This window comes from Mirounga angustirostris, unplaced genomic scaffold, assembly GCF_029215605.1.
Source record: "Mirounga angustirostris isolate CCGP_5_RB_7025 unplaced genomic scaffold, mMirAng1.0.hap1 SCAF_15, whole genome shotgun sequence".
Lineage (NCBI taxonomy): Eukaryota > Metazoa > Chordata > Mammalia > Carnivora > Phocidae > Mirounga > Mirounga angustirostris.
In genome coordinates this window covers 40842903-40868443 of record NW_026991723.1, presented here as the reverse complement: position 1 = coordinate 40868443, position 25541 = coordinate 40842903, and the positions used below count along the sequence as shown (strand labels likewise).

The 25541-nt window shown below is 40.0% G+C and overlaps 1 protein-coding gene across 1 annotated transcript in view; it reads left to right on the top strand.

Moving 5' to 3' along the window:
• FREM1 (FRAS1 related extracellular matrix 1) overlaps positions 1–25541 on the top strand; it is a 290889-nt gene that overhangs the window by 262703 nt on the left and 2645 nt on the right. The window contains exons 36-44 of the mRNA XM_064579475.1: positions 1572–1701; positions 4835–4907; positions 10937–11086; positions 12598–12836; positions 13630–13677; positions 13955–14083; positions 14275–14403; positions 14849–14964; positions 24878–24963. Of these exons, the coding sequence (XP_064435545.1) occupies positions 1572–1701; positions 4835–4907; positions 10937–11086; positions 12598–12836; positions 13630–13677; positions 13955–14083; positions 14275–14403; positions 14849–14964; positions 24878–24963 (1100 nt within the window). The remainder of the gene's footprint in view (positions 1–1571; positions 1702–4834; positions 4908–10936; positions 11087–12597; positions 12837–13629; positions 13678–13954; positions 14084–14274; positions 14404–14848; positions 14965–24877; positions 24964–25541) is intronic.

Sequence of the window (25541 nt, the reverse complement as noted above, 5' to 3'; positions counted from 1 at the left end):
GATTTGAATTCAGTCACATCGAAGACCCATGAGGATCCCAGTATTTCTTATACAAGGATTCTGTTTTCAAGTCAAAATTTTATGAAGCCCAGCATGCCAGTAACAATTTCATATGTATTGATTGAATAAACATGTATGTTTATATAGATTCATGAACCTCTGCCATGACTCCATGCTCCCACACTACCTTGCTGCTCTAGCCCATGGTCCTTGGGGTAACAGACAGTGCTATTGAGTTTACCTTGCTGGTGAACTTAGAGTATGTGACTGTGACGTGATTGGTGCAAAGACACGAAGTGGATATTAGGGGATAAACTTACTCTAATATGAATATGCTCTTATATTCTGGGGACCCCCAGCAAAGCCTGGAGAACCCCGTGAAACCCATACTCTACATGGCGGCACCCAGAATTTCTAGTTGTGTGAGAAAAAAATTGTAAAAAAATATGCATTAAGAAATCTAGAAGAGGGGCACCTGGTGGCTCAGTTGTTAAGCAGCTGCCTTCGGCTCAGGTCCTGATCTCAGGGTCTTGGGATCGAGCCCCGCCCGCATCGGGCTCCCTGCTCCGTGGGAAGCCTGCCTATCCCTCTCCCACTCCCCCTGCTTGTGTTCCCTCTCTTGCTGTGTCTCTGTCAAATAACTAAATAAAATCTTTAAAAAAAAATCTAGAAGAAAGAGCCTACATCCAATTGAAAGATTGGGGATATAGTAAGGCAACCACTGAGGGGTTTGCAGATGTAGAATGGAAGGAAAATGAGAGAAACAAAATGACGGAAGTGTGTTAAATGATCATTGTGAAGATTGCCTGTGTCCTCTACACTTGTGACTCTGATTTTCTCCAGTTTTCTGAAAAAGAAAAGGAAAGTTTCTATATTATGAGGAGTAAAGTAGACAGTTTCCACCCAATGTTGGGCTCACTAAATCTACTGTGTGAAAAAGACCACCCCCTATTTATCATGTTTTTTCAGTTGTATTGCTGCATCCAAACTACATGTCAGTCAGCCCTTTTATATGAACAGAAGAAGGAACAGATAATGGTTATAAAACCCATGCATATTGTAATTCCAAGGCACATCCTGAAAGATAACTAGTTACTAAATTGAACCCAAGTTCAGAGAAGGTCTAAGTCTGGAACAGTTCTTCATATACCCGTGAAGGCCAAAAAGTAAGAGAGAAGATTTCCTATCAATGTCCTTTCCATAAATAAATGTCTCCTTGAACTTCACTGCTCCTGGTTCCTTTGCCCCTTCAGAGGACTCATGTTTGAGTCCCTCTGACAGCCTTTTAACCTTAGTTTCTGCATTTGTAAAATAAAACTCTAATACTTACTCTTTCTAACTCATGGCATTGTTGTAAGCATCAGATGAGATTGTTAGTAAAAGTTCTTTTTGAGCTAAAATGTATCAAATAAGCATAAGGAATTTTTAGCACTGGTGTAGGTTGATGAACCACGTGTGTCACCAGGATATGAACCAGTGATTCAATCTCCTACCAAGCAGAGGATCCCTAAAGGCATTTACTGTGCATTTTTAAAAAATGATTTTCCTTTTTCTTTTCCTTTCATGCACAGTTTGGAATTGAAGTGGTCTCATATTGAATGGTCACAGACTGAATATGAGGTCTGCGAGAATGTGGGCATGTTGCCCTTGGAAATTACCAGAAGGGGATATTCCATGGACTCAGCCTTCGTGAGTGTAAAGGTAACAGCTCTAAAATATAAACTGTCAGGCTAAAACTTGGGTTCCTGGTTGGTGCCTTTGATTATTTTCTTAAAAAGGAAACCAAAGTAACCAAGGAAATTGCAAATTGCAGGATTAGCACATTATTTTAGAGATTCTACACCTAACATTTTCTTATCCTTCCACCCTTTATCTAGCTTCACTCGCTCCTAGATATGGTATTTCAAACCCATTTTTAGTTTTTAAATCTAGTCATTAAGTCCTGAAGTTTGACTTTACAGGGAGATATATCCAACCTAGTAAATCGAGCCAAACTCTGCTTTGGAAGAGAAAAATTGTATGCAAGACCTTCTGTGAGGTCCCAGAACAAATTTCAGCCCCCAGAAGGATTTCTCTTAGTGTGCCACCAGGATCACTTCCTATGGTCTTAGTGGATGAGGAAAATCAAGGACAAACTTATCTTAAGAGTCACCCAAGTTAAAATTAGAAGCACACCTCTCAATCCAGGCCTCCAAAATATAAAGAATATTCAGGAATCACTTGTAGATTAGTCAGCTTGTTATTCCTTTCCGTCAGCATAGACCATGGAGCACAACTTATGGCTTCTAGAATTGAAGGGTCTTTTTAGGAGTCGCTATCATAGTAACACTTCAAGAGAATGACAGCTTGAAAAGTTTTCACCAACCAACAATGGTGAATGAGCCTTGGAGACTCCGCTCCTCAATCCCATGAAAGAGGCAGTGGTATTAGCTTCTGGAAAAAATGGCCATCTCAGTTCATTCTCCATTATAATAATACATTCAAATCACCCTCAGAACCTTGTGCACCTAAATTCTGCCATATCTGCGTTTGGTATTTACCTTTCCAGGGGGCATAGACTCTTTTTCCCAGATCTGTGGGTGCTTTATTGCTAGTGAAACATTAGACAACTTGGTATGCCCTATAATTTCCCAGCAGATTGTTCATGCAAAGAGAAATCTGCCTGAATGGTTTTTAAATAACGCTTTGGTTGTTTCTAGAAAGCACCATATGCCCCAGTCTAGAGTTTGGGGCCACATACCATTCACCTGGCCAGGTAGAAAGAACATATGTGGCCTGACATGGAACCTTTGGTCTACTTCGGCTTAATGCGTACCACGAACCTGCCCACTGAGTGTGCAGGCCTTCATCCAATATGGCCCTGAGGCTTCAGGGACAGCTCCACCCAGAGCACAGGTGCCACTCCATACCAGAGCATATTGGCTGCTTGACCAGAAGCAGAGGAAGAGAAAGCACGTTTCCCTGTGTTATTTGCCTTGGTTTGAATCGTGCACCTTCACGGAGCTGATTGCTCCCACCAGCCTGCCGCAGACCGTTCCTTTTCCCACATAGGATTCTGTCAACTCAGTGGTGGTAAAATACCAAGTAATTGCACGTGCAAGAGTCATGCAGGGAAATGTAACTTCCGGCATATGGTGGCTACAGGTGTACAATGGGCCACCTTTTCACAATGCGAGGCTGTTCAGGAGGAGCCTTGGCATTGTGCGCAAAGTGCAAATGGAAGCTTAGGAGGAAGTACCCTCTTCAGCACAATGTTTCCACTGCAGACCCATTCGCAGGTCTTAGGGCCCTTGGTGACGAACGGAGGGAATGTCTAAAGCCATAAAAATAGGAACTTTGAAGTTTTCCATGGTGCGCTTCATTTCTTTGTATGAAAGTGAAGAAATAGAGGAACCCACGTTCTTGATCATCTTAAATGTCTAAAAAAGGGCGAAGTAACAGCTACCTCTTGTGCTTACACCGCATTCTCATCTGATGACTTCTTTTTCACACTAGCCAAGGACACTATTCTTTTTTTTTTTTTTTAAGATTTTATTTATTCATTTGACAGAGAGAGACACAACGGGAGAGGGAACACACACAGGGGGTGTGGGAGAGGGAGAAGCAGGCTCCCGCTGAGCAGGGAGCCCGATGGAGGGCTCGATCCCAGGACCCTGGGACCATGACCTGAGCTGAAGGCAGACGCCCAATGACTGAGCCCAGGCACCCCCAAGGACACTATTCTTTTTTTTTTTTTAAGATTTTATTTATTTTTTTAACAGAGAGAGAGACAGCGAGAGAGGGAACACAAGCAGGGGGAGTGGGAGAGGGAGAAGCAGGCTCCCGCTGAGCAGGGAGCCCGATGTGGGACTCGATCCCAGGACCCTGGGATCATGACCTGAGCCACAGGCAGATGCTTAATGACTGAGCCACCCAGGCGCCCCAAGGACACTATTCTTAACACGGATTTAGGCTCCCTCTGGGGGAGATAAGGCCATGACTTGAGAGCCCTAAATCGCCTCTGGTTTTCAGCCCTGGGAATGGGGAACAGATCAGTAAATAGTCTCTTCAGACTAGCGTAATTTTTGTTGTTGTTGTTAATGACTGACTTGGTGAAGCCTCAAAAGCCCTCTGTGGTGTGTGTGGATTGATTTTGTGTGGCCGTTCACCAGGTCGGCCAGCCCCGTGGAGCTCTTATTCGTTTCTGTGAAGAAGGGTGGTTTCGTCCTGACAGGAAAATGGATCAGACTTGTTTCAGGTCAACTTGTCTAAGGCCTTCCGTGCCCTGAAACTCATAGGACACCCTTAAGCTACTTGTGGGGAGCAACTGCCGCTGCTTCCCCCCCCCCACTTTCCTCTGAGGCATGATTTCAAAGCCAGTTTGGGGTAGAAGGAAGGGGATGAAATAAATGGATCCTCATAATGAAGAGAAAAATAGTGTTTAAGATTTATGCTGCTTTCTCCAATGACCGAATCATTTATAAAGAAGCAAAAAGAAAAAGAGAAAAAAAAAGCTTTGCTTTTACTTCCATTGATAGTAGTCTAAGAAAAAATTTAAGTTTAAGGAAGATCCATGTAGCCTAGATCTAAAATGGTTTATTATAATTTGAAAAAAAAACTTTTATGTTAAAACAGATTTAAGAGCATGAGTTTGGGGTGCCTGGCTGGCTAAGTCAGTAGAGCATGCAACTCTTGATCTTGGGGTTATGAGTTCAAGCCCCATGTTGGGTTGTTGGGTGGAGAGCCTCCCTAAAAAAAAAGAGCATTAGTTTAATCTACTATGATACTAGACTAGATGTTTCTCTATTAAAATAATATTTATTTTTATTGAAAAAGGACATTTTTTCCTCTTAAGGTCAACCAAGTGTCAGCTACAGTTGGAAAAGACTTCATTCTGACTCCATCTAAACTGATTCAGTTTGACCCAGGTATGTTTTGTGTCTACAGTTTGTTTCCTGTTTTTGTAAGAATGTGTGCAGGTCATGGGGACCTATTTCAGCCACTCCAAGAGAGATCAGTTTGGACTTGAGGTTTTGTCCCCCATATTTCACTTTATCACAAGTGAATATTTATTTAAAATGAGAAGAAAACTCATAACAAATAAATATAAAAATATCAAAGCAAACATCCAAAAAATCCAGAAAAGGGTGTCATCTAAAAAATTATTCAGGGGTGCCTGGGTGGCTCAGTCGATTAAGTGTCCAACTTTTGGGTTTGGCTCAGGTCATGGTCTCAGGGTCATGAGATTGAGCCCCACATTGGGCTCTGCACTGGGCTTGGAGCCTGCTTAAGATTCTCCCTCTCCCCCTGCCCCCTTCTAAAAAAAAAAACCAAAAGACAAAAAAAATGAAATAAAAAGTTACTTGGAGTCCTAACATAAAGCTGAGCTAATTTAATTGCCTCATACTTTGATGGAAATTTTCAGAAAGTCATATTCGCATGAGGCCATTTCTAAATGATTTCTCTTGGAGTAGGTTGAAATGAGGAGATTCCGGGGAAGATTAATTAGATAGCACATATTTTGCTTTAAATATGTGGAAAAAATTCTGCCAGGTGCAAAAGGGAATATAAAGCATGGTGCCTACTCTCAAAGGTGTTCTATCATGTGGGAAATAGAGACATGAAAACAACTCATTAAGAGTATATTGGGACCCAAGAGATGAGCTACTGTTCTGGTTAAGGGGAATCCTGGAAAACTTCCCAGAGGAGATGAGTATTCTGAGCAAGTAGAAGAAGAAGGAGGAGGGGACTTCAGGGTGAAGGACCAACACACTTTTGGGGAACTGTGTCTAAAGCACTGGGGCTGGATCCACACCTTCCTTCCCTGGCTTCTGTTGAAGGGGCGGGTAGCTCTCCTTCACTGCACGCATGGTTCTCTCTTCTCCTCTGGTCTGGGATGGACGTGGATCCCCTGTCCAGGGGCAAATGGAAAAGGCCTTGTGAAGCAGCCAGGGCTTCGGGCTTTGTGCTCTCCTGCAGAGGAGGCGTTCTACACTCTGAGAACATTCCACCAAGTCACAACTCTTGCCATTATCTGCCACTGATACGTGATGGTTCAAGCAAAGGCAAAACAAAGTAGACTAAGTATCATCACCACCCCAAAATTGACATCCTTTATAGTAAACATAGAAAAGAAATGCGTTTCTGCCATTTATCACAAGTAGCATGATGTTTTGTGATTAGTTTAGTTTGCTAAGGCTGCCCTCACAAAATATCACAAACGGGTAGCTTAAAAACAGAAATTTATTTTCCCACCATTCTGGAGGCTACAAGTTCAAGATCAAGGGGTCAGCAGGGTTGATTCCTTCCAGGGGTTGTGAGAGAGCATCTGTTCCATGCCTGTCTCCCATGCTCTGGTGATTGGCTGGAATCTTTGGTGTTCCTTGGCTTCTGCTGTATCTATACCAGTCTCTGCCCTTGTCCCCACATGACTTTCTTATGTATGCATCTGTGTCCAAATTTCCCCTTTTTATAAGGACATCAATCATAATGGATTAGAGGCCCACTCTAGTATGACTATCTTAACCAGTTACATCTGTAAATAAGGTCATGTTCTGAAGTACTAGGAATTAGGATTTCAACATAAAGATTTTGAGTACCCAATTCAACCTATAACAATGATCCTTAAATTTGACATGAAACTACCCAAATATTATGATTGGCCTCCTTCCTATGATATTTACATTTCCTGACTCATGTAAGTTTGTTCCTCAAGTGACCTACTTTGTAGAAGAGCTGTTCCCATAAGGTATTTGATGTTTATCCACAGGTTGCTGCAAGGCAACACAAGAGTGTTCTGGTCAACCTGAAGATGAAAGATTTTGGTGCATTTGCACTGTGTATGTCCCTTTTGTACTTCATGTTAAGGCAGTTCAAACCTTTCCACTTTGGAGAACCAAGAGTCTTTGTCGTATATTGTCTTTATTATTTGAGGCCTGTTTGTCACAGGATCTGGAGTGATTTGGGCTTTCAGTAGATTTTGAGCAGTCTTCCAGGTGCTCCGTTTGGACTGATGGCAACTAGAAAGTATCACACTTAGAGGAGGCTCTGAAATCCACCTCTAGGAGGTTCCACTGATTAAGATAAAGGCTGATTTGTCTACAAGAGTTTACATACTATTTTTTTAATTTCTTTTTTTTTATTCTTATGTTAATCCCCATACATTACATCATTAGTTTTAGATGAAGTGTTCCATGATTCATTGTTTGTGCATAACAACCAGTGCTCCATGCAGAATGTGCCCTCCTCAATACCCACCACCAGGCTAACCCATCCTCCCACCCCCCTCCCCTCTAGAACCCTCAGTTTGTTTTTCAGAATCCATCGTCTCTCATGGTTCGTCTACCCCTCTGATTTCCCCCGCTTCATTACATACTGTTTTGAGTAGATCCTGATGACTTCTGGAGGCTCTAACTGGTCGTGATTTTAGGGATTATTTAGACATTTTAAGAAAAAAATCTTACAAGTTAAAAAGGAACAGTACTTGCCTGCTCATTGTTTTGGAATTGACTAGCCAGAAATGGTTTCATTAGCTGAAGTTTTACTTTAGAGTATTTTAAAGTTCCCTATGTTCCCAGGTCCTGTAAATGTTTATTTACTCCCATATTGTTAAACCTTGCCTCTTCTGGGTCTGGTGTCCCCACCCCCACCCCCACTGCTTTTGCCCAAAGCAATCTTTTATTTTTTTCAAAAACATAGCCTCCATGATGGGCAAAGAAACAGAGTGAGAAATCAAAGACAGTGGGATATTAGAAGGTTTGAGAACTTTGGGGAGGGTGCTGGAGAGGAACGGGTAACTTTTCAGTCTAGTGAGCTTCACCTTCCTGCCATTGTACTGAACCCCAAACTAATCCTGCCTACTTTGCATTCAAGTATTGTGACTGATTGAGTCAAAGTGTAAATATTCTTTTTTTTTTTTTTTTTTTTTTTTTTAATTTATTTGACAGAGAGAGACACAGCGATAGAGGGAACACAAGCAGGGGGAGTGGGAGAGGGAGAAGCAGGCTCCCCGCAGAGCAGGGAGCCCGATGCGGGACTCGATCCCAGGACCCTGGGATCATGACCTGAGCTGAAGGCAGTCGCTTAACCAACTGAGCCACCCAGGCGCCCTCAAAGTGTAAATATTCTTAAGAAAATGATTGTTTTCCTTTTAAATATGTGTTCTTGAAAGGTTTGCTACTTTCTTAATTGAGACTAAATCATTCCTACTAGTCAAACTGTTTTCCAAAGGAACAGATCTCTAAAATGGCATTTACTAAAAAACACTGAGGCGGTGTCTTTCAGTAGTGGAATCTGCTTTGCAGGAAAATATCCAGTAATTGACCTACTCTGTAAAGTGGGGTATGTCTGCATAAAGTGACACCTTTTCTTCAGCACCTTTTGTTTTATGGGAACCGGAGGCCAGTTCAAGCCTTCTGAAATTGCTTATAATCTCGGTGATTTAACAACTACTTTGCACCTTGAAAATGGGAGAGGAAGGAAAAAGAAAAACCCAGAATGTTCTTACTTCCAATCTCATTAACCTAGAAAAGTTGGTTCTATATGCACACCTGGTAGGCATAGAAACAAAATTGAAATGCAAGCAAACCAATCAGAAAGTGCTTAAATGAAATTTGGAAGAGATTTGCTCTAACCCTCTGGTTCTACTCCATAAGGTCTTAGAAAAACTTTAATTTTGGGGGGGTTGGGAGGGAGAAGGGGTAATATAATTTTTAAAAAAATGATTCTTAACAGTAAGAGGGCAATTGGTTGGAACTTGGATTTTTTTTTTTTTGTATTGGAGTTTTATTTGAATAATGCTTAACTTTTTGCACTTTGAGAGTCAAAACAGTTCTTTGAACATTAAACTTCTTAATATTCATGTACTTTCTGTACCGTCTGGTCTCTTATCCCTTCCAGCCAGGTTTATTACAACAGCTGCCCATATGGCCTCCCCACTTCTAGCTTCTTTGCCCATCTTCCTGGGCCCCTAAATCTTCCTTTGTAACATGGAGATTGGTTTTTCTAAGACCTCCATTTTCAAGAGTTGCCTAAGGTTTAAAGTCTGAATCCAGCACCTGGTGTCCAGGGCTCTCTGCAGCCTGGCCACAAACTGCCCTAGCTTTTTTACCATCTCCTGTTCCATGGTGTGAGCTCTGGTCCAGCCAGCTCATTCGCTCAGCCCTCCCTGTTCAAGGCCTTTGGTCTGCTACCTTCCTGCCTTTGCTTATGCTGTTTTCCCACTCCCTCCCTCCCAAACCTCCCAACTCTGGCGCCCACATACATACAGTATTTACCATCTAGTCTGTATCTCTTGGCAGCTAATCATACATAGCCTTGCACAGTAGCCTTTCCTGGTATTTACATCTTGTCTCTTCAAAGAGCTTTTAAATTCCTTTAGGTCAGGGCATGCTGACGTTACACCTCTGGTGTTCTCCATGGCATCTAAAGCCTTAAAGGTAAGTACGTAATAGATACAAAATGTGTATTTTGATGGGTCGATCCATCCCTCCATCCACAAGGTGGGAATTACATGGCATTTTATGTTAGGTGTTGCAACTTCTGTTTTAGCAAAGACTAGGAAAGTAATTGATTTAGGGATTCAGTTGATACGGAAAGCTTAACAAACCCGTTGTCAGCCTGTTTTTTTTTTTTAAATAAAATTATTTCAACTGCACTTAATTTTGTTTCCCTCTAAGTGCAGCCAGGAGTAGGATAAATGAACAGTTTCATCTTTCCAATGGATTCTGCGGGGGATCGAGGAAATGATTAGATCATGAAATCTGTATGTGACACATCTTCACAAAGGAGGCTGTCATATAGATGGCAGAATCGCGAGGCATAAATCTGCAGCAGACAATGTGCAGGGAGAAGGGAAACCAGATTTTCAGAAGAGAAGGCTCGGGAAAAAATGCTTGACTGCTTCGATAGATGGGTTTATGGGAATAAAACCCCTCTAAGAGCCAGTGAGTGAATGCCAGCGAGTAAAAGTTTTCAAAACAGTCCTAGAAAGCTAAACCACACATTTGTTATCTTTCTTTTCCCCCCTTAAACTTGAGCCTTCTTTCTCCGCTAAACAGTACTTCTTCTTCTTCTTCTTTTTTTTCTTCCACCACGTTCTCTTCTAAATAAATTAAGGGGGATATCCTGTAATCCGCGTCATGGAAACGGGTCAGGATCAGACAATCTCACAAGTTTCTTCCAGCTTTAATATTTTGTGTTTCCGGGGTTGCTTTGTGTCCCATCTCCGTGGTGACATAGCTGGGGCTATGTTTGGACCATCAAAATGGTCGGGTATTAAGTTCACAAAGTTGCCGTGAACCAAGCTTGATTGTAACTCCATGAGCAAAGGCAGACAGAAGGAGAAAAAAAAAATGGGCTCAGTCTGTTTCTAAAACCCCCAGCCCATAAATTCTCTCGAGGAAAGTATCAAATACTGAGTATTACATCATTAGAAAAAAACATTTGTGGGCTAGAAGGATCTCGGGAAGCTGAGTGGTGGATGGAGGCAGCTGTCTTTAGAAATCAATCATTTCAAGGGTTCCACGAATAGCATGGAGTACCATCCAATAATCACTTTTAACTGTCTCTGCCAACCTCTTAAGAGTTTTGAAACTATTAAGATTTTAAGATTGCAGTACTTGTTTATTCTTAAGGAGAGAAGGGGCGGGGCGGGGGTGGGGGAAGTAAGTCTTGGATCTCATCTCCTAACCATTTTTTTTTGTTCATCCCTTGCACAATGCAGCTTACTTTTTTGTTACAGTGTTTGCATTGAAACGGAATCATCATTGTCCAGGAACAAATGTGGTCTTTTAATATTATTTGGGAGAACAGCAGGACTTGAGCGAGTTGCTAGCAGTACAATAATTCGCTCAGGCTACTGCAGCCGAGCTGTAGACATGTTAATTAATATATTTCTCTGACACCTAGGTGATTGAAATAGCAATTAAAGAGTAATTAAAATGTTTACTTCTTGTAGGAATGTCAACTAAGATGTGGAATATAGCAATTACCTATGACGGATTAGAGGAAGACGATGAGGCCTTTGAAGTAATTCTGAACTCCCCTGTGAATGCGGTTCTTGGCACAAAGACAAAAGCTGCAGTGAAAATTCTGGACTCAAAAGGAGGTATTCTTTTGATCCTCATCTTGAAATCAGGAGCAGTCCTGGCACTATAGCTGCTTGCTTTCAACAGCCAGTGTGCTTGATAACGCCTTCAAATCAAAATGCTTAATTTCTTGTCAAGAAAGCAACCTCAGTCATGTTGTAGGCCCTTTATTCTGGTTTCTGCTTCATGTGGTTTTCCTCCTGCTAAGAACTAGTGTTTGAGAAAAGCAACAAGTCAGTGGCATGGTTGTTTTTTGTTTTTTGTTTTTTTTTTCCCTACCCGTTTGTTGTTCTCACCAAGGGGGAAACAATGTTGGTGAGAATCTATGGACAATTATTTTCCCCCAGAGTTTGTAGGGCTGTAATTATCTTCCTCTGTTAAAGAGAGCTCTTAATGCCTCAAATCTGAGCCCCCACTGTAGTGTGACCAGGAAAATTCTAAGAGAGGAAGGAATTGGAGAAAAACAGTTGTGAAAGATACAGCTGGCTAGGAGATTCAGGAGAAGCTGGAGAATATTAATGAATAACCTTGGGTTGCAGAGCCAAGTAGGTCCTGGATAGTATCTGCAAAAAAAAAAAACCCAAAAAACAAAAAAAAAAACCTGTGAACCAAATAAAATAAAAACTGAGCACAGTCCTTGGTGCTCTGATTTTTTTTTTCTGCCAAATATTTTCTACTTAGGTGTCAATTTAGGATTTGACAAGTGTCCAGGTACCATGCGTGGACTTAGACCTCTGCTTTTACACCTGTCATGCCCCATGGTATGTTTTCCCTACCTAAAATCCACTCTCACCTCTTCTCTTTCCTATGATAAAAATAAACACTATCCCCTTGCCTTTATGATACTCATTTTTTCCACAACATCTTTCCCCATCACCTTTATGGCCAAATTCATTTCTTTCTCGGTAGAATTTTCTGGTCACAGTAAGTACATAAAATACATGAAATACACACTTTACACATGAAATACAGAATAGCCACATGAGGGTCGTGGGTTTAGATTTTTGTCACACTAATTGGAAATGCTTCTAGTAGAAGTAGCTCCGTTAAGGTTTACTGGGTCTTTGTTCTGTAACAGATGAATGCTAATTTTTTATAACTGTTACTTGATTTCGCCTCTTCAAACGATTCCAGCATCTACCCCTAGGAGACTGGGGAAAGGATGAGCACTTTGCAGGGTTTACGAATGATCCTTGATCAGTGAATAAACCTGAGGAATGCTATAACATGAAGAGAAGTGAGGCAGTTTCCCCAGTACGTGGTCTGATTATAAAATTATGGCAATGGCTTTCGTTTGTGGTTTGTGAAATCCATTTCGTGACTTTATAACCACCCCATTGCAGTGCCGAAGAGCACAGCTTTCCTGCATGGAAACGGATGAAGAGTAAAGGAGTTCTGGCAAATGGCAAAGAGGCAGCATCTGGGGGGAAACCATCCATCTAAGTTTAATGACAAGCTGCTGCAGGGGCTTGTCGATGTGATCTACCCGTTAGTGTACCATGAACTGACCTGCCATCTTTCATGCCCCCAGGGCAGTGCCATCCTTCATATTCCTTCAACCCCAACAAGCACAATGCACGGAAGAAGGGCATTTGGCACCTGCTGTCCCCAGGGTCTTCCTCACCCACCACTTCTGGTTCCTTTCATCTGGAAAGAAGACCCCTTACATCTAACAAGTGGCCGGCAGTCACTAGGGGAGACACCCGACAGGGCTTTGAGTCTCCAGATCTTTCTCGTATGAAGCTTAGGACCCGGGGGAATGGCAAAACGGTAAGGATGGGGAACTTCTGGGATCTGATGTGCAGAGGACATTGTAGAAGAATAAAAAAATTTTAATAAGTGTTCTGAAACTGAAGAAGCTGATTTGCATAGTGAATGGGAGCCATGGTTCCTTGCACAAGCACGCAGTCTCCCCCCACTTTGTTTAAAAGATTTTATTTTTAAGTAATCTCTACACCCAACGTGGGGCTCGAACTTAGGATCCCAAGATCAAGAGTCCCATGCTCCAGCGACTAAGCCAGCCAGGCACCCCCATGCAGTGCTTTTTGTATACAGATATCATAACGCTGCCCACTGCCTTAATTTGTACTAATTGAGGTGATGGATGTACTGACTCACCCATATGATTTCTGCTTTGGTTCCCTTTATGATCAAAACAAACAGGGGATAACCAGTGACCCTGGAACAGAATGAGATTAAGTGATCTACTTGGGTGTGGAAACCGTGGCTTTGACCTTATTAGCATAGGATTCTAATTAGGCACACACTCTGTGTGTGTGTGTGTGTGTGTACTTGGACCTCTGTGTGCCACAGATATACCAAGAAAATAAGGATGTCTTTTCTCTATAACTGAAACTATGAATGTATGAATCAACACTGATAAGTTGTGATTAGGTCCAGTGATTTTAAAAATTCTAATGATTTGGGCATGGAAAATCTTAAGTAACATATGTTTTAACATTTTTTCAGCACTAACAAGATCTTACTGAAAGGGTTTTAGCCTGTTGCTAGTTATTATTATTCAAACCAATTTTGTTCATATTTTGTACTTTGTTGATTTCAGGTTCTTCCATCCTCTGTTTATAGAAATGGAACCGACATCATCTATAATGTAAGCATAGTCTGAGAGAATCGCTAAATTTCTTGTATTTCTGGATGCAAAGTATTTAGTGAAACTATTTTTTTAAAATTTCTTCTGTATTTATGTATTTCTTAAAAGCCTGTTTTGACATTTGTTTTTGAGGCTTGGTGGTTAGAAAAAACAAACAAACACCTTTTACCTTTTTGCTTTAACCCAACTTTTGAATTGCTCATTTTTCCAGCAAACCTTTTTGTTTGCTATCTGGGTGTTTGCTTTCTCTTTATTGTTGTTTTCTGGTTTCCTCCAGTATCACGGAACGGTTTCCCTGACACTGGAGGAGGACGGCTCTCCATCTCACCAACGGAAGGCCAAAGTATCCATTATTCGTCAGTTACCAAAGACAAGCAGAGAGGCAGAGCTGCCTCAGGCAGATAAGGTAGAATCCACAACTGACTCACACTTCCCCAGACAGGTAGGGAAATCTTTTTACTCCTATTCATCTTACAACAAGCTGTTTGCTGGGCTATAAAACAGCCTTCAGGCTTGGGGATCGTTGGCCCAACACAAACGCTACCTGACAAATCAGATTACGTTAAGTCAAATCTACGTTACCTCTCCTTCCCATAGGACCCGCTGCCCTCATTTCCAAAGAACTGCACACTGGAATTAAAGGGACTTTTCCATTTCCAAGAAAGCCTCCGAAAGCTGTACAAATGTGATGGAGTTACGTGGAAAGCTTGGAGCTCCCAAAGCGAGGTGGGACATGGGATGAGCTGCGAAGGATCTCTGCTTGCTCTATGCTCTGTGATATGCTGATAGACAGGAAATGATCTGACAGCTCTTGCTACATCCACCTGCCCTCCTTCTACTTTGAAGGTGAAGAGGAAAATATGGCCCAAGGGGTGTTTCACAAATCACAAAACACATTTGTTAATCGATAAAATTTAAGAAGGTGTTTACTCATTTTGCTTAATCATTAGAATGTCAAAAGTGTACAATTGAAACAGTGCTGACTTCAGTAGTGTTCTCTGTCCAAAGCCATCACGTTCCTCAAGGTGGAGAATCGGGATAAGAGCTGATGTCCTTTCTGGTGACAGAACTACTCTAGTCAAGTTAGGGGACTCATGGAACTCTTGATGCTGAGAGCAGGCTCTAGGTGGTAAAGACCATTCTGATGTGAACATGGACAACTGTATTTCAGGAGGTGGAACGTAAATCCTGCCCAGCTGGTTGGCACCATCACTCAGGCTACTGCCACTCCCTGATCACAGAGCAGAAAGCCTCCTGGAACACAGCTGCCCGAGCTTGCAAGGAACAGTAAGAAACCCTTTTTCACTTTAAGTAGTGTTTTCTTTTGTACTGTTTCTCTCTTTTCTTATGCAGCGGCGGGGTCGCTGCCTTCACTGGAGCCTTGAATGTCTAATATCTACTTGGTTTTGTTTTAGGAAGCCCAGGAGAGCTCTGTAGTTCAGAATGGATTTGAGATTACCTTGATAATGTATTTTGACGTATCTCTCTTTGTGAAGACTGTGCCGCTGGCGAAATTCTACGTTTTAGTTTCTCTCGGTCTTTTGGAGAAAGTCAGAGGAGCTTTCCTGAGTCAGCAGCCTTGCAGGTTCTATCTTTTTTTTTAAAATTAAGTAGGGATTCCTGCCCAGTAATTTGAAAATACATAGCAATGAAAGGTCTTATAGTATCAGACCTACGACAGTGTCAGGGACAGTGATGATTATGGAACCAGGCAAGTTGGACAAAGGGTCGGTGGGTAATGGAACACTTAGTGAAGGATGGCTTGTTGTCAAATCATGACAACAGAATTTATCTAGCCCAGAAGGACTTTAAAAATGCATACATACCTATCCCTGACCACCACCCCCCCTTTTTGCCCACCTGGATATTATCCAGAACAATGCAATTAGACTAATCTGCCCCATGGCTGGACATGGAGACTAGAGAAGTCCCTGGTGAATAGCAGTCAGCTCTTGCACTTCATCAAATTCAAAAAAGTTATGCTCATCTAAAAACACTGCTAAGAAAGTGAAAGGGCAAACCACACTTGGCAAAGCTCATCTCCAATTGCCCATCTGATCTAGGTCTCAAATCCAGAAAATACAAACAATTCCTGTGAATCTGTAACAAAAAGACAACCTGCTTAAAAAAAAAATAGCAAATGACTTGGAGACTTCATAAGAAAAGATATATAATTGATAAGTGCATGAAAAGATGCACCACCGTTAGACATCTGGGAAGTGCACATAAAAACCACAGTGAAATACCACTTCACACCCACTATAAAATCACAAAGACTGACAATACCAAATGGAGTTCTCATATATGCTGGTGGAAGTGTAAAATGGTATAACCGCTTTGTAGAGTTGTCTGGCAGTTTTTTATAAAGTTACGTACATTTACCCTGTGACCTAACATCTCTACTCCTAGGTATTTACCTGAAAGAGATATAATTTTATGCTAAAGGGGTGCCTGGCTGGCTCAGTTAGAGGAGTATGTGAGTCTTGATCTCGGGGTCACAAGTTCGAGCCCCACGTTGGGTGTAGAGATTACTTAAATAAATAAAACTTAAAAAAAATATATGCTAAAAAGACATTCACAAGAATTTCATAGCACCTTTATTTTTTTTATATAATAATAATAGTTTGGGTATGGGGCATCTGAGTGGCTAGTCAGTTAAGCAGTTAAGAGTCTGCCTTCAGCTCGGGTCATGATTTCAGGGTCCTGGGATTGAGCCCTGTGTCAGGCTCCCTGCTCAGCAGGGAGTCTGCTTCTCCCTCTCCCTCCCCCTGCTTGTTCTCTCTCTCTCTGTCACTCACTCTCTCAAATAAATAAATAAAATCTTTAAAAAATAATAATGGTTTAGGTCATTTGCCTTTTTGATTTATAAGAGTTCTTTATATTTTCTCTATCAACAAGGAAATAGATAAATATTTTTTCTGATTATTTTATGAATAATAAAATGGAATGAACTACTAAAACCTCCAACAATGTGAATAAATCTCAAAAACATGTAGAGAGGAAGCAACCCAACATAAAAGAGTGCATATTATATGATTTCATTTATATGAATAGGAAAAACTAATTTATTAGTTGGTGTTACAAATGAGAAAAAAAAAAAACAAAACAGTCATCCCTGGCAGGGATTGTAGGGTGACTAAAAACTAGCATGAGGTAAGATTCTAGAGTGATGGAGATGTTCTACGTCTTGCTCTGGGTGGTTGTTACGTGGATATATATATAATTGTGAAAGTTCATTGAATTGAATACTTAAAATTTATGCATTTTACTGTATGTAAATTATAACTGGATTTTTTTTTTTAAGATTTATTTAGAGAGAGAGAGGGCAGGGTGGAGAGGAGCAGGGAAGAGGGAGGGAGAATCTTGATCCCACAACCCCAAGATCACCAGCTGAGCCACAACCAAGAGCTAGACACTCAACTGACTGTGCCACCCAGGTACCCCATAACTAGATTTTTAAAGAGTTAATAAAATATTTTAAAAGTCTGTGGCGCTTGGGTGGCTCAGTCAGTTAAGCGTCTGCCTTCAGCCCGGGTCATGATCCCAGGGTCCTGGGATCAAGCCCCATGCTCAGTGGGGAGCCTCCTTCTCCCTCTCCCTTTGTCCCCCCACCCCAGGCTTGTGCTCATTTGCTCCCTCTCTCAAATGAACAAATAAAATCTTTAAAAAAATATATTTTAAGTCTTTCTAAAAATTGGTCAAAGTATCCACCCTTTTTTCATTGATGTATTTCATGTCTAAGTATGAGTACTATAGAGGTTAATCAGTGGCTTTCAGGGTTTTGTTGATGAGTGGGTGCTATGAAGTAAGTTAAACTATCTTTTTAATTTTAAAAATAATTATTGTTTAAATACTTACATTCCCATATTGCTGTATGTTAAGGGACACTGAAGACATTCTTCCACCCAAGTAACTGGGTGTCCTACTTTTATTTAACGTTTGTCTTAATGCATTGATAGCTCAGGGAGGGAGAGTACAGGTCTTTTTTCCTTCTTGAGGAAAGAGCTCTGGTGTGGAATAAAAGCTCTCTGATTTAGCCAGGAGAAGACTGCAGCATGTTACGAAGAGGAGGGTATGGTGTCTATACTGACAAAAATGAGGGGGTGTACAGAAGCGCATTTATACTATAGCCGGGGTTACCAGATCAAATTGCTGCTGGCATGTGTCGGTAAAATATAGGTGAACAGAGCGACATGAATCCAGACCTTAAGTTTGAAGGCAGTCTTATTGTTCATCTTCCAGCGGTCCTCAGATGACAGTTCAGGTAACTCTGCCGGCCTATAATGAAGCTCTAACCAGTTCTTCATGTTATGAGAAAAGTAAAGACATGGTGTATTGAGCGATATCTTTCCATCCCTTCATCAATGTTGGCATCGGGTCACCAAGTATCTTTTCTTTCTTTTTTTTTTTTTTTTTAAGATTTTATTTATTTATTTGACAGAGAGAGACCCAGCAAGAGAGGGAACACAAGCAGGGGGAGTGGGAGAGGGAGAAGCAGGCTTCGGGCAGAGCAGGGAGCCTGATGCGGGGCTCGATCCCAGGACCCTGGGATCATAACCTGAGCCGAAGGCAGACGCTTAAGGACTGAACCACCCAGGCGCCCACCAAGTATTTTTTCTTAGAAGGACTGTTCTTTACTCTGATACTATAATCTTCTTGCTTTTTGGTGTCAAAATTCATTTTTTTGAAATCATGGCAATTTGTAATAATATTGATAACTTCATGGTGACCAACCTACATTAGTTCCCCAATATATTTTTTATTTTATTGATCCATCTAATTGCAGCTGGGTTTTAATGGTGAGTACAAAGAGTAGGAAGACTAGTTATGCATCTATTAATCTTGTCATAAATCTATGAATATGATACAGTTCCCTTGTCCCAATAATAAACTTGAGGCCCTTGGGCGCCTGGGTGGCTCAGTTGGTTAAGCGACTGCCTTCGGCTCGGGTCATGATCCTGGAGTCCCGGGATCGAGTCCCGCATCGGGCTCCCTGCTCGGTGGGGAGTCTGCTTCTCCCTCTGACCCTCGTCCCTCTCATGCTCTCTGTCTCTCATTCTCTCTCTCAAATAAATAAATAAAATCTTAAAAAATAAAAATAAAAAATAAACTTGAGACCCAAATTAATTTAAAAGTCTAGCTACTTCCTCGTGCATTTGACCTAAGATCTCGTCTGCACCTTGGCTTTAAGCACGTTTACACCCTGATCATTTTACAGTAGGCTGACCCAGTTCTACATGCCTCCTTGCCAATAACGACTTCCTTTTATGTTACACTGTATAGTTTACAGCATTCTTTCACCTATACTAGCTTATTTGATCCTCCCATCATCCTTCTGTGAGGGAAGCATGTATTATTATCTACATTCTACGGATAAAACAAAAGGGATTTGGGGAAGCAAAATCACTCGCTCGTGGACTTCATTTCTATTATACTCTCCAAATAGCTCCATAAGGATCGGGGCTGTCTCGTCTCAGGTGAATTGACAAGCACACCTATGTTAACTTTATTTTTATAAATATTATTTCTAATATAATAAATATATATTTTTACTAATTAATACTAACCTAAAATAGGTTTCAAAACTATGTATTAGTATTTTGTATCTTTCACAGCAAAGACATACTATGATTTTTTAATAAAATATTTATTTTTATAAATATTATTTATAATATAATAAATATATATTTTTTATATTTATATATATAAATTTTATATTTATATATAAATAAATTATATTTTTATATATATAAAAATATAAATTTTTATATTTGACAGAGAGAGACATAGTGAGAGAGGGAACGCAAGCAGGGGGAGTGGGAGAGGGAGAAGCAGGCTGCCCACCAAGCAGGGAGCCCGATGCGGGGCTCGATCCCAGGACTCTGAGATCATGACCTGAGCCGAAGGCAGACGCTTAATGACTGAGCCACCCAGGTGCCCCACACTACGATTTTTATTAAATTATGGACCCTAATTTCTTTTGGATTGGAATCAAAATAATCTTTCAGAGCAAACTTAAGGTACAGTCAGGTTCTCAGTTTGTAAATTCATTCATTCAACAAATATTTGGGTACTTACTCTACTGGAAATGTCTAGACCAGACTGCATCTTAAAGTATTATCCCCCAGTATTGGCCTCACAGCCCAATAACTAAATCATTCTTCATTCATCAATGAGCTGCAGAGATACTGACACCATCTTTCTCCAGATACATCTGGCCTATATGGCAAGTCTTTATTAAAGATTTTTTTTTATTTACTTGAGAGAGAGAGTGAGAGAGAGAGTGAGTGAGAGAGAGCATGAGCAAGGGGAGAAGGAGAAGCAGGCTCCCCATTGAGCAGGGAGCTCTACATGGGGCTTGATCCCAGGACCCTGGGATCATGACCTGAGCCAAAGGCAGACACTTAACTGACTGAGCCACCCAGGTGCCCCTATGTCAAGTCTTTAAACCCTTCATTTTACATCAGTAAGGTGTCATACAATCCTGACAATTCTTTCCCACATCTGCTTCTCACAAAGCTCTATTAAGAATGTGAAAGTCAGTGGGGTGCCTGGGTGGCTCAGTTGGTTGAGCATTGGACTCTTGGTTTCAGCTTAGGTCGTGATTTCAGGGTCGTGATCTCAAGGTCATGGGATGGGGCCAACAGCATCAGGCTCTTGCTCAGTGGGGAGTCTCCTTGAGATTCTCCTCCTTCTGCCCCTCTCCTGCTCTAAAAGTAAATAAATAAATCTAAAAAAAAAAAAAAAGAATGTGAAAGTCACTAAATTTAAATGGCAGCATTTAGCTTTCATTAAGTTGATGTCTCTGGACCTAAATGTCAATAATGTGAGTTACAAGCTGTATTTGTTGATTGCACATATGAGAACATAAGTACAAATAGAAGTACAAATTCTTTTCTTTTTTTTTTTTTTAAGATTTTATTTATTTATTTGACAGAGAGAGACCCAGCAAGAGAGAGAACACAAGCAGGGGGAGTGGGAGAGGGGAGTATAATATTTTGTGCTATAATAACTATTATAAAATCTATTATAGCAGTGATGGAAAATTTCCATCTCCCCTATTAATTCAAGGGTATTAAAGATCATATCTAGTAGGTCAAACATGGTATTACAAGCAGGTTCAGAGTAATTTATTCATATTATTTTGAAGTTATTTTGGTAACCTCATCTCAGGGAATTATTTTAAGCTCTAGAACTGTGATTTCTTTTGAGATATAAAACTGAGAAAACTTTCAGAACAAAAAAAGTTTTTAGGGACAATTGGAGTTTTTCCATCATATTTTAGAAAGAGACTGATTATGTATCTATCAGTAATAAAACTCTTCCAAATTACACATTATCTGTTTACCAGATTGGTCCAGAACTTAGAACATCTATCAAATACCATTTCTGATGGTATTCTAGAATGTGTAAGAGAGGTAAAGAAAATACATATGGTCTGAGATTTTTAAAATATCATAAAAAGCTTTTAATTTTCAAATTTTATTTGAAAAAATGAAAATGAATATTTGATCTGATTGTATTTGTGTGATACTTCAATATGCATTGTATTTCGAAAGGACGAGAATGATTACCCCAAGAACGGTTAATACTAGCTACAGACATTTCAAAAAATGACTAGGGGCAAGTTAAAAGCAAACTAAAAGGAAAAAGAAAATATCTCCATGTTCCTTTGGTTCAGTTATTCTAAAAGAAGTATTTTGGGGCAGCAGGGCCACCTCTTCCATATAATTTTTCTCTGAACCCTAAGACCTCCTCTACCATTAAACATGTTTTTACCATCAGATGGGCCTCCCTGCCTTCCTGGACCCATTACCTTTCAGGTTTTTTGTGTTTTCTTCTTCTCCACCCTCTTTGTCTTGCAAAACAGGTATTCTTCACTATATCATACACCTGAATCTAATATAACTCTATTATGTTAACAATACTGGGATTAAAATAAAAAACTTAATTTAAATATATACATATATAAAAGGAAGAAAAATATGTATTCTGGGAATTATCCATTCCTTCTGTGATATAAAATTTATAGTTTCACCATTTCACAACCCGGATATTTACCTTCTCATGAATTAATTTTAGGCGATGATCTTAGATTTTCTAATTAGAATTAATATTAATATTAGTATGTTTTTGATTTGGTATCAGGGATTATTCAGTTCTGAGCTGTGTTTCCTGGGGCTCTCTTCCCTGAAGATCCTTTACAGAGGGTCATTTGCAGCACCCATGTTTCAGGAACAGCAAATTTTGCTTTTCTCCTTGTCCCTAATCAGATTGCTAACTCAACTCAATCTTTATCTCCAATCTCCTTTCCTCTCCATTGGTGTTTTATTATTTTTCCAACCCAGAGGAGCTAGACTCCTAGATTAGGTATTTCTTGAATTTACATATTGTAATCTCATCGGCTCATTTCCTTAGGCCGTCATTGTACATTTGGTAATTCTATTATTATAAATCATTATCTATAAAACCATTTTGTTTTCCCACAGGAGTGTCTGGAACCCCTGCTGGCCTGGCCTTAAAGAGTTACTCTGAAATACATCTATACTTAATCAAAACATTTCAAAGAAGTAGATGTTTATTTCTTTAACGAGAAAGATTAAAGTTTGTTTTTATTACTACACTTTGAATGCCTTCAAATTTCAGAGCTGCCCAAAGATTTTTATATGTATATGTTTCTATATTTTATTTTTATATCCCTCTCTATACACATCTATATAGATAATGTTCACACTATTTGGTGTGTATATGGGCATAAAGGAAAAGGAATATTTTTGTAAAATAATCAACATACCAGTGCCTAAATGTTTCTTTTACAAATAATTATGGTCTAACATGTTACGTATCCTAAACACAGCTATCTTCCCATCTTGCTTTTTTTGGGACTTTTTGCTTCTTGGAGAGACAAAAAAAGAAATCAAACTTGTACTTGACCAGCTAAAATGGATTTTACAATGTCTGTTTTCACAATATTTTCAAGAATCTTAAAGCGGGAGGAGATGTTAAATATCCTTGAATAAGCCCTGTTACTTCTAATGATGAAGGTGAGGCTGCAGTTACAGCCGTTAGGGAATTAGGGGCAGAGCAAGAAGAGAACTCAGATCTCCTTTGCTCTGTTCACTGCACCATATTTACTGAGGCAGCCCCTCGAGCCTTCCCTCGGCCTACGTAGACCACACATTTGGTATTCTGAGTTCTAAACCCTCAGCACGTTAGAATTACCATACTGGATGTGAGAAGGAGGGAAGAAGTTGGGCTCTCGTATCCTCTGTGACTGTCAGACAGGAGATGACAGTAAATAATGAGGTCAGAGCCAAGTCACAAAACCCAAATCCAGCAGCCTGAGGACATTCAGAGAAGCGGTGAAGAGACTTACGTATCTCAGAAGTCCTAGAAGTCACCAATGCATGATAGAACAATAAAATACTGGTTTTAGTGGGGGAAAAGTCATGAAGAAATGGATAGATTATGTTCTGCATATGTGATCTGGAAAAGCAGAGAACTGGATTGGAAGTTTGGAAAGACATAGGCAAAATGAATAAAATGCCAATGGATATTAACCAGGCAAGATCATGGTGACTTTGTTTCTTGTTTGAAACTTCCTGTATTAAAAGACGAAGAAGAAGAAGAAAAATAATCATTAGCTTTTTACTTAAGGCATTTTTAAAGAGCTTTTAATAGGCACCATTGGGGAATTAGGAACAACCAAATATTGCTTATAGGAATAATTTAGCTAGCTGCAAGAATAATTCATGAATAATTCTCATGCCTGTTATAATATCTATCATCAAAAGGATGAGAGATAACAATTGCTGGTGAGGATGTGGAGAAACGGAATTCCTTGTGTTACAGTGATGGGATTGCAAATTGGTGCAGCCATTATGGAAAACAGTTTGGAGGATTCTCAAAATATTAAAAATAGAACTACCATATGATCCAACAATTCCACTCTGGGAATATATCTGAAGGAAATCAGAACAGTATGTTGAAGGGCTATCTGCACCCCCATGTTTATAGCATGTTTATTATTTATAGTAGCCAAGACAGGGAAATAATCCAAGTGTCCATCGACAGATGAATGAATAAAGAAGTTGTGATACATGCCACATGTATGCTCAGAGGAATATTATTCAGCCATAAAAAAGAAGGAATTCCTGCCATTTTAACAACATAATACTCATTGAAATTTACACTAAGTGAAATAAACCAGATAGAGAAAGACAAATACTATATGATCTCACTTATATGTAGTCTTAAAACAAACAAAAAAACTCATAGAAAAAAAGATCAGATGTGATTAGCAGAGGCCAAGAATATGGGGTGGGATAATTGGATGAAGTGGTCAAAAGGTACAAACTTTTGGTTACTGGGATGTAATGTATAGCATGATGAGTATCGCTAACACGGCTCTATGGTAGATTTGAAAGTTACTGAGAGAGTAAATCCCAAGAGTTCTCATCACAAGGAAAACAATTGTTTTTCTTTCTTTCTTTCTTTCTTTTTTTGATATCTAAATGAAATGATGGATGCTAAGTAAACTTATGGTAATCATTTCACAGTACAGGTAAGTCAAAGCATTATGCTGTACACCTTAAACATAAAAACAATTCTATTGGGGGGGGATATTTATATATGTTTATAAGAACACACGCGTTAACTTCTACACCACCTATGAAGTTTTGACAGTGAGACCATGCTCATTTCACTGAGTATGACCAAAGGGTCACAGTTATTGGGGTATTTGATTAAATACACCAAGCGTAAAATGTAGGCCTCAAGTAATTTTATCTGAATAGTTTGGGTTACCTTACTGGTCAAATTAATTGGATATTTGTCAAATTTATGCCCATTTAGAGATAGACTCCCCGCAAGAGGAGTAGTATTTTGGCATGAATTTTTATAAGTAGGTAGTTGCTGGTTTTTCTAAAAAGATGTTTAAAACTTATTGGATTTGTGCCTTAAAGCTCAAATAGTATAAAAAAAAAATCTCACTTTCTTTGCGGTCACAAATCCCACCTTACAGATAGTCATTAAAGTAAAAAAATACTGTATTCAAATCCTGGAAAGTTCTTTCTATATATATGCTGCTTTTTTTTTTTTTCTGTTTTAAACCGATTTGACTGCTGTTATGAATTTCATATCAACAGGAACATTGGGCTCCTTGTCACTGACACTGTCCTTTTTGTTTGTCTCCTTGTAGTCACCTGGGCAGCCTCGTAACAGTTCTCTCTAGACGGCACATGCGATGGCTCTGGGAAATCAGTGGAGGGAAACCCTTCTGGATAGGCAAGTGTTTGCGCTGTACTGAGGAGGGAGGCGAGAACATCAAGAGGGCATCGCCCTCCTCCGGGCCAGATAATTGTGGCTCACAGTAACAAGCAACAATTAGATGGCTGGACAATCTATTTTTTCTTTTTTGGAGGGGGTGCCCGGTGGACAGTGTGTCTTTTAAACCTCAACTTGGGGTGCCTGGTGGCTTAGTCGGTTGGGTGTCTGCGTTGGGCTCAGGTCCTGATACCGGGGTTCTGAGATTGAGTCCCACATCAGGCTCCCTGCTCGGCGGGAAACCTGCTTCCCCTCTCCCTCTGCCCCTCTCCTGCTCATTCTCTCTCTTTCTCTCTCTCTCCAATAAATAAAATCTTTAAAAAAATAAAATTCATCTTAATGACACAATGCTTTGATTATAGACATGCATCTCAAAGAAATAATAAGGGATGTGGTTTGGTTTATAGGTAAGAGAATTCAACAAATGCTATTTCTAAAAGTAAAAAAATTAGAAATAGCTGTAAATAGGGGATAGTTAAATTATGGTTTAGCCATATGAAGGAATATTTAATATTTAATGCTTTTGTAAGGCAATGAAT